The following is an 8,308-nucleotide window of genomic DNA, read 5'->3' on the forward strand; positions in this document are numbered from 1 at the left end:
GGCTGATGGGGGCCAAGAAACCTGGGTCTGAAGGAGCCGGGGTCTGGAGCCCTGGACTTTTGACTACCCTCTAGTGTGTTCGTATGTTGGGGATGTGGGAGTGATAAGAACACCAAAGAATCTTTTCTGTTCAGCCTCAAGTATATTTTTTGAGGATCGAGGTATGTGAAGATGGGTTTTTGATTGATTTCTAAGCCAACAGGGTTTCCTGTGACTGCCAGAGTTAAGAGGCGGGCAAGAGGACTGGGAATTTATTGGAGAGTCACGGGAGAGCAGATTCTTGCAAACACACGCGCCTGTGGACTGGAGGTGGCAGCTATCCCAAGACCGGGAGAGAACCTCGGTGCCCGAGCGGAGAGGAGCTAGGGCCCGGACTCCTGGGTCCCTCAAAGATGAGGTGTCGGATGTTCAAACTCAGGGAAATAGAAGGGCCCGGGCTCCGGACTCTGGGACCCTAAGGCGAAGGGAGCCTGGATTCCGGGCTCCTTGGAAGGTGGAACATAGGACTGGATTTAGGTTTCCGGAGAGGGTGGGGCTTTTTAGTGGAACCGAAGACGGCTGTTGAATGCAGTAATCGTTTCAAATCCCGGAGAAGACGAGAAAGGACACGGAGAAACTCAGAGATAAATACAAAACTAAGGAGTGGAGGAACCAGAATGTTCGGACTCGGGGACTGGGAGCCTAAGAATGGAACTGAAGGGGCTGGCGGCGAGACCTGGGGCACAGAGGAGTGGCCCAGGTGTGGGGGCACGGCTCTAAGCAAGGGGCGTGGCCATTTGGCATTGGAGTGGGGCGCGAGGGCCAAGATCCGAGAACACAGGCCACACCGGGGATTCAGGGCCGAGGTCAACCGGCAGGGGCGTGGTCAGACGATGGGGGTGCGGTTAACGAATAGGGGCGTGCCCCCGCCCTTAAGGGCGTGACCACCCAATAGCGGGCCCGGCTCGTGGGTGAGGTCAGCAGATAGGGGCGTGGTCAGGTCATAGGGGCGAGGCTAAGGCTCGCGGAGCTCATCCAACGCTCCAGGTACCCCGCCTGGGCTTGAGACCAGAACTGTTTGGATTTAACAGTCCGTGGACCGACGGCTGGAGTCTGAGAGTCCGGTGACCCGGCTGTGGTCTAGCATAAGGCGGGGCCCAGGAAAAGGGGCGGGGCGTGGGAGAAGGTGAGGAATGAGATCTGGGTATGAATGCGGGCGAAGGAGAGTAAAGAGATCCGTTTGTGAGGCAGCTCCCTGAGGAGCCGGGCCTGGGAGGAGGGGCAGGGCCTGACGCTATGGAGGGAGTGGGGGCAGAAGGACCGAGGGGGAGCAGTGCGCGGGGTGTGAGGAATTGCCCAGGCCAGGAATGGGAACGGGGCGCATGTCTTGGGTGGGGGCGTGACCATTTTAGAAGGGGGGACTCTGACCCCTACCTATGCCACAGCCTCCCGGCCCGCCCCGCAATGTGGCAACCTCTGGTCCTGCTGCTGCTGGTCCCCTCTGCCCTGGTGCCCCCCTCCCCTGCAGCCCCGATCCGCGATGCTGACGCCCAAGAGAGCTCCTCAGGTTTTCTAGGCCTCCAGAGCCTAATTCAAGGCTTCACCCGGCTTTTCCTGAAAGTGAGCAATGGCAAGGGTTGGGGGTAGGAAGAGGGGAAGAGGAGAGGGACGGGGGCAGATGGGGACTGAAGGATGGAAGGGGTTCGGAGAGACAGAATGGAAGACGAGTTGCGCCCAGGCAGAAGGAGTAAGAGAAGGAGTCAAAGGGACCGAGAGAGATCAATAGAGGGTGACAGCAGACCGAGAGAGCGGAAGAGAGGGAGGAAATCAAGCAGAGAGGGAGATGGGACAGAGAGATGAAGACTGGATGGAGAGAGAGACTCGGAAGGAGAAGGGGATGGGGCCATAGCGACAGTAAGACGGGGGCGGGGAGGGGGGAGCAGGAATAGGAAGGTAATGGGACAGATGGGGGGTGGGGCACACGGTGACCTGGTGAGGCCCTAAGGGTCAGAGGACGGAGAGAGAAGGAGCTGGGAGGTACTTGGGGCAAGGCCTCAAGGACATCCTGGTAGGGCTGCAGATTTACTTGGGAGTCTTGAGATCCAGCAAATCAATGGTCCCTCCTCTGGCCCCAGGATGACTTGCTACGGGGCATGGACAGCTTCTTCTCTGCCCCCATGGACTTCCGGGGCCTCCCCAAGAACTACCACCGAGAAGAGAACCAGGAGCACCACCTGGGGAACAACACACTCTCTAGCCACCTCCAGATCGACAAGGTGCCTGTGCCGGGAAGTCCCTCCTGGAGTCTCCCCATGATCCCTCATGCTGCAGTATCAGTGGGGAGGAGGGCAGCGGAAGGAAGCGGTTTTGCTCTCACTCTCTCCTCCTGATCTCACAGGTGACAGACAACAAAACAGGAGAGGTGCTGATCTCCGAGCGGATGGTGGCATCCATTGAGCCAGGAGAGGGGAGCTTGGAGGGTGACTGGAAGGTTAGGACATGCCCCTGACAAAATGTCCCATCCCAAACTTTTTCTGTAGTTTAGGAGAAGATGAGTTGACACTCCCATTCCAACTGTTCACTTCCTCTCACTGGGCCTCAGTTTTATCATCTGTCAAAGGGACCAACCAGCTCTCAGAAATGAGGTTTACAACCTCAGAGTATATCTCCCCACTCACTTAGTAAACCCCAGAGAGTTTTGTAAACCAAAAACTGCTTTACCAAGTGCTGGGTAATCTTCACCCTTGTAAATCCCAAAGTGTGTTTTTATCTCAAAGTACTCTACAGACCTCCAAGTAGTTTTTAATCTATCCCAAAGGGCTAAGCAGATCTCTCATAAACTTCAAAATGTGATCTTTCATTCCAAAGTGCCTTATGAACCCCAAATCCTTTGCGTAGCTCACCTTGGTAAACCTCTCAGGGTGATTCTAACCACAGAGTGCTTATTTTCTTACCCTAAAACGTTTTCAGAACCCCCAAGCACTTGGCAAACCCATATGGGTCTTCCACACACACCCCCCAGGTTTTCTTAAATTTTTGAATCTACAGAAGAGTTGAAAAAAATATATAATACAGTAAACCTGTATTCCCTTTTCCATAGAGCAAGGTTTCTTGACCTGGGCACCATTGGCACTTGGGGCTGGATAATCTTTGGTTGCAAGGGCTGTCCTGTGCCCTGTAGGATGTTTATAAGCAGTGCTACCTCTGTCCCCCAGATGGAAGTCGCGTCCCCTCCCCCACCAGTTGTGACAACCAAAAGAGGTCTCCAGACTTCCGTTGAGAACCACTGGCCTAGATGCACCACTTGCGAACATCTTACCACATTTACTTTGTTTTTACTTTTTCATTTTTGAACTATGTGACAGTGAAGTATTGACATCATGGCACGCCACCCTTAAAGCCTTCAGTGGGTATCTCCAAAGAATAATGCATTCTCCTGCATGACCACAGTACCATTTTTACACCCAAGAAATTTAACATTGATAATCACGCTATTAGAGTTTCTGTATTAGTTTGCTAGGGCTGCCGTAACAAAGTACCACAGACTGGGTGGCTGAAACAACAGAAATGCTGGTTCCCAGTTCTGGAGGCTGGGCATTCAAGGTCAAGGTGTCACCAGGGTTGGTTCTTTCTTTCTTTTTTTTTTTTAAGATTTTATTTATTTATTTGAGAGAGAGAGAGAAACAGCATGAGAGGGGAGAGGGTCAGAGGGAGAAGCAGGCTCCCCGCCGAGCCGGGAGCTCAATGTGGGACTCAATCCCTGGACTCCAGGATCATGACCCGAGCCGAAGGCAGTCGCTCAACCAACTGAGCCACCCAGGCGCCCTGGGGTTGGTTCTTTCTGAGGCTGTGAGGAAGAATCTGTTCCATGCCTCTCCCCTAGCCTCTGGTGGTCTGTGGAAAATCTGTGGCATTCCTTGAAATGTAGAAGCATTCCCCCCCACCCCCATCTCTGCCTTCATCTTTCACGGACTTGTCTCCATGTGCACCTCTATGTCCAAATTTCCCCCTTTGCATAAGGACACCAGTCGTATTAGATTAGGGCCCACCCTAATGACCTTGTCTTAACTGATGAAATTTGCAATGACTCTGTTTCCAAATAAGATCACATTCTGAGGTACTGGGAATTAGGACTTCACCATACGAATGGGGGTGGGGGCGTGGAGACACAAATCTCCTACAGGACTTCTCTGAAAAATGCAGACTCTGATTCAGTAGGTCTGGATGTCTAATTTGCTAATTTATATGTCTAACAAGCTCCCAAATGTTGCTGATGCTGCTGGTCCACAGCCACACTTTGAGTAGCAAGGAGCAAACAGACGTTCAGTCCATACACAATTGTCCTGAAAGAGGGACCAAAAGCTGTCCATAAGAGCTGATTTGGTTTTTGACCCAGGATTCAATCAAGGATCACACGTTGCAATTGTGTGCTTTAGGAAAGCCAGGAGCTTTTAATCCCAAAGTGATTTGTACATTTCCAATTGCTTTCTAAACCTTAGAGTATGTTTAATCCGAAAATGGTTTTGAAACCTCGGAAATGTGCTTTCCATCCCAGAGTATTCTATAAATCTCAGTATTTTTAATTCTAAAGCACTTGTAAACCCCATCCTTTGTAAACCACAAAATGAGTTTTAAACTCCCAAAGCGCCCTGTTGGTGGCAAAATGGGCTGAGTATGCCAGGGAGGACTTAGCACTCTGGGGTTGTCATTTGGAGTTTAAGACATCTCCTTGTCCCTCCTCCCCAGGTTCCCAAAATAGAGGAGAAGGAGGCCTTGGTGCCTGTCCCAAAAGTCATCGACAGCTTCCACCCAGAACCCCATCCCCAAGTGGCCTTCTGGATCATGAAGCTGCCAAGGCGGAGGTCCCACCAGGATGTTCAGGAGGGTGGCCACTGGCTCAGTGAGAAGCGACACCGCCTGCAGGCCATCCGGGACGGGCTCCGCGAGGGGACCCACGAAGACAGCCTCGAAGAGGGGACTCAGGGCTCCTCCCACTCCAAGCTGCCCGCCCGGAAGACCCACTTCTTGTACATCCTCAGGCCCTCCCGGCAGCTATAGGGGTGGGGACCGGGGAACACCTGCATGTACCCCCCACCAGACCCCACCCCAAGCACCATATAGAAATAAAATTCTTATATCTAGCAGCACTTTCTCTTTTCAGGATCTGTCCCCAGGCCTCAGCCAACTGGGTCATGGCAAGTCCCCACAACCCTAGCCTTAAGAGTGACATCTGGCTTGTGCCACCAGCTCTTGCCAAGGTCTCCAGGCTCAGTGAGTGAGAAAAACTCAGACGTCTGCCTGCTCATTGAGCAACTCGCTGACCTTGTCACCTCCAGCCCTGTCTGTCCTCCTATTCCCAACACCTTCACTCCAACCTCTATATTTGTTTTCTATCCCTGACCTGACAAGTGACCACAAACCAACTGAGAATGCATATGTATTCTCCCGCATATCTACAGGACAGAAATCCGGGATGCCTCAGCTGGTCCTCTGCACAGGGTCTCACAAGGTCAAAATCAAGGGGTTGGCCTGCTGGGTTCTTATCTGGAGGATGCAGGAAGAATCTGCCTTTTTTTTTTTTTTTTTTTTTTTGTCAGGGGCACCTGGGTGGCTCAGTTGTTAAGCGTCCACCTTTGGCTCAGGTCATGATCCCAGGGTCCTGGGATCAAGCCCTGCATCGGGCTCCCTGCTCCGCGGGAAGCCTGCTTCTCCCTCCCCCACTCCCCCTGCTTGTGTTCCCTCTCTCTCTGTCTGTCTCTGTCAAATAAAATCTCAAAAAAAAAAAAAAAAGATTTTTATTTGTCAGAGAGAAAGCACAAGCAGGGGGAGAGGCAGGCGTCCCGCTGAGCAGGGAGCCCAATGCGGGACTTGATCCCAGGACCCTGGGATCATGACCTGAGCTGAAGGCAGGCACTTAACCGACTGAGCCACCCAGGTGCCCCTGCACACTCTCATTTTTATCTTTTCATTCTCTGAGTCTTGACTTACATGCTGACTCCATCTTCAACTTGCTGTTTGCCTCTCCCTTTGTCTCTCTGTCCCTCCATGCCCAACACCTGACACACCAGTTATGTGCCAGCCAGGTCTAGTGCCTCTTCCAAACCTGGAAGTTCACAGACCCTGTCTTGGGTGCCCTGTCCACTTTGCCCCATGCCCAGCATGTCTCCTATTCTCTCTGAGAACCCTCCCTCAAGAGGGGATACAGACATGACATGAGCTTTCTCCCTCGAAGCCCAGGCTCAGGGTCGGATCACCCCACAGACAGACCCAACACACTCAAGAACCTAGAAATGCACAGGCATAAATAAAAATGAACTTTCTGTTGAAAATTTAGGTTTTGGGACACCTGGGTGGCTCAGTAGGTTAAGCGTCTACCTACAGCTCAGGTCATGACCCCAGGGTTCTGGGATCGAGTCCTGTGTCAGGCTTCCTGCTCAGCGAGGACTCTGCTTCTCCTTCTCTCTCTACCCCTCTCCCCTGCTCATGCTCTCTCCCTCTCAAATAATTTTTTTTTAGATTTTATTTATTTGACAGAGACACAGCGAGAGAGGGAACAGAAGCAGGGGGAATGGGAGAGGGAGAAGTAGGCTTCCTGCTGAGCAGGGAGCCCGATGCGGGGCTCGATCCCAAGACACTGGGATCATGACCTAAGCCGAAGGCAGAGGCTTAATGACTGAGCCACCCAGGCGCCCCAATAAAATCTTTTTTAAAAAAAGAATTGGGACTTATACAGCAGCTTTTGAAAAGTACTGTACATTTTCAGAGAAGTGAGAAGACAAAGGAAAATGGCTTTGAGTTTCTAGGACTGCACACTGTAGGAAAGCATATATATGGGGGAACCAGTGGAGAATAAGAGCTAGTTAATAAAGTTCACTGTATGGATTCCTTCGGTGTTGTGTCTGAGTTGATAAGACTCTAGAGTTGTCTAGAGTTATTAACTTTTATCCTTCCTGGTAGAGAGGGGAGGGGAAACACCTTTATGTCCAACTTTCAGACAAATAGGAGGAGAGCAGAGAGCTTTTCTTGTATTTGCTTCTTCTCAGTTGTCTTCTGCTCACATTGATCCTTATACCATAGTGGTATGTTTTGGGGTGGCATATTCTGCTACCCTTCACTGCATCTAAAAATAAAAAATCAATTATACCCCTAAACATTTAGAACAAAAAAATTCAAATGAAAATTTTAAAAATGATTCATGTTAGCATAAAAAAATAAAACAACCTAGAAATAAACCTAACAAAAGATTTGCTAGGTCTCTAAATGGAAAACTATGAAACATTACTGAAACTGATTAAAGAAAATCTAAACAAATAATTCATACCAACAGTACTCATAATCGCCAGGAAGCAGGAACAACCCAATGCCCATCAAATGAACTGGTAAAATTGTAGCATATTCATCACTGGAAAATTATACAGCAGTGAAAAGAATAGCCCACTGCTATGCAATGAATCTCATAAACATAATGTTCAGCAAACGAAGCCATAATCAAAAGTAGTTACCTATGGAAGGTAATGATTAGGAGGAGGTGCAAATAAGGCTTCGGGGTTGTAGACAATACTCTCTTTTTTTATTTGGGTGGTTTCATTAATGTATTACTCTGTACAAATTTTTTAAAGATTTATTTACTTATTTATTTAAGAGAGGGAGAGAGCACACATGCAGTGGGAGGAGAAGAGAGAGCGGGAGAAGCAGACTCCCCGAGGAGCATGAAGCCTGATGCAGGGCTCATCCCAGGACCCTGAGATCATGACCTGAGCTGAAGTCAGATGCTTAACTGACTGAGCCACCCAGGAGCCCCTACTCTATACAAATTTAACTGAGTTATAACTTAAGATTTAGCACTTTACGTATGTTACAACTATATATAAAAATTTTTTTAAATTTTTTAGGGCTTACAAAATTATCCACACCTCAAAAAGGAAGAAAGGAAGGGAAGGAAGGAGGAAGGAACAAGAAATACTGAAGAAATAAACAGAAAGAATGAACTTATACTAATAAAGCCAAGGACTCCACCACTAGACAGCCTGTGCCAAGAAAACACTTGGTAAACATTCTTATTAACTCTCAAGACCCAATGAAGTGGGTACTACTTGTTCCCATAGAGAAGAAGTTGAGTTTCAGAGAGGTGAAGTCACTTGCCAAAGTCACACAGCAATGGCACTGGGTTTGTCTGATTCCATATCTCACACTTTTATTTTTTTTAAGATTTTATTTATTTGACAGAGAGAGACACAGAGAGAGAGGGAACACAAGCAGGGGGATCTGGGAGAGGGAGAAGCAGGCTTCCCAAGGAGCAGGGAGCCCGATGTGGGGCTCAATCCCAGGA

At 49.6% G+C, this 8,308-nt stretch overlaps 1 protein-coding gene across 1 annotated transcript; it reads left to right on the plus strand.

Moving 5' to 3' along the window:
* The first annotated feature begins 1,000 nt into the window (after positions 1 to 1,000).
* On the plus strand, positions 1,001 to 5,057 carry DKKL1 (dickkopf like acrosomal protein 1). The gene is made up of 5 exons (XM_028091462.2): positions 1,001 to 1,165; positions 1,425 to 1,599; positions 2,115 to 2,255; positions 2,378 to 2,470; positions 4,726 to 5,057. The coding sequence occupies exons 2-5, from the start codon at positions 1,444 to 1,446 to the stop codon at positions 5,035 to 5,037; spliced, it is 702 nt and encodes a 233-aa protein (XP_027947263.1). The 5' UTR covers positions 1,001 to 1,165; positions 1,425 to 1,443; the 3' UTR covers positions 5,038 to 5,057.
* The last annotated feature ends 3,251 nt before the right edge of the window (positions 5,058 to 8,308 follow it).

The sequence above is a fragment of the Eumetopias jubatus genome, unplaced genomic scaffold, assembly GCF_037043125.1.
Source record: "Eumetopias jubatus isolate StellerSeaLion01/CBP00866 unplaced genomic scaffold, mEumJub1_p1.0 scaffold_10, whole genome shotgun sequence".
Taxonomy (NCBI): Eukaryota; Metazoa; Chordata; class Mammalia; order Carnivora; family Otariidae; genus Eumetopias; species Eumetopias jubatus.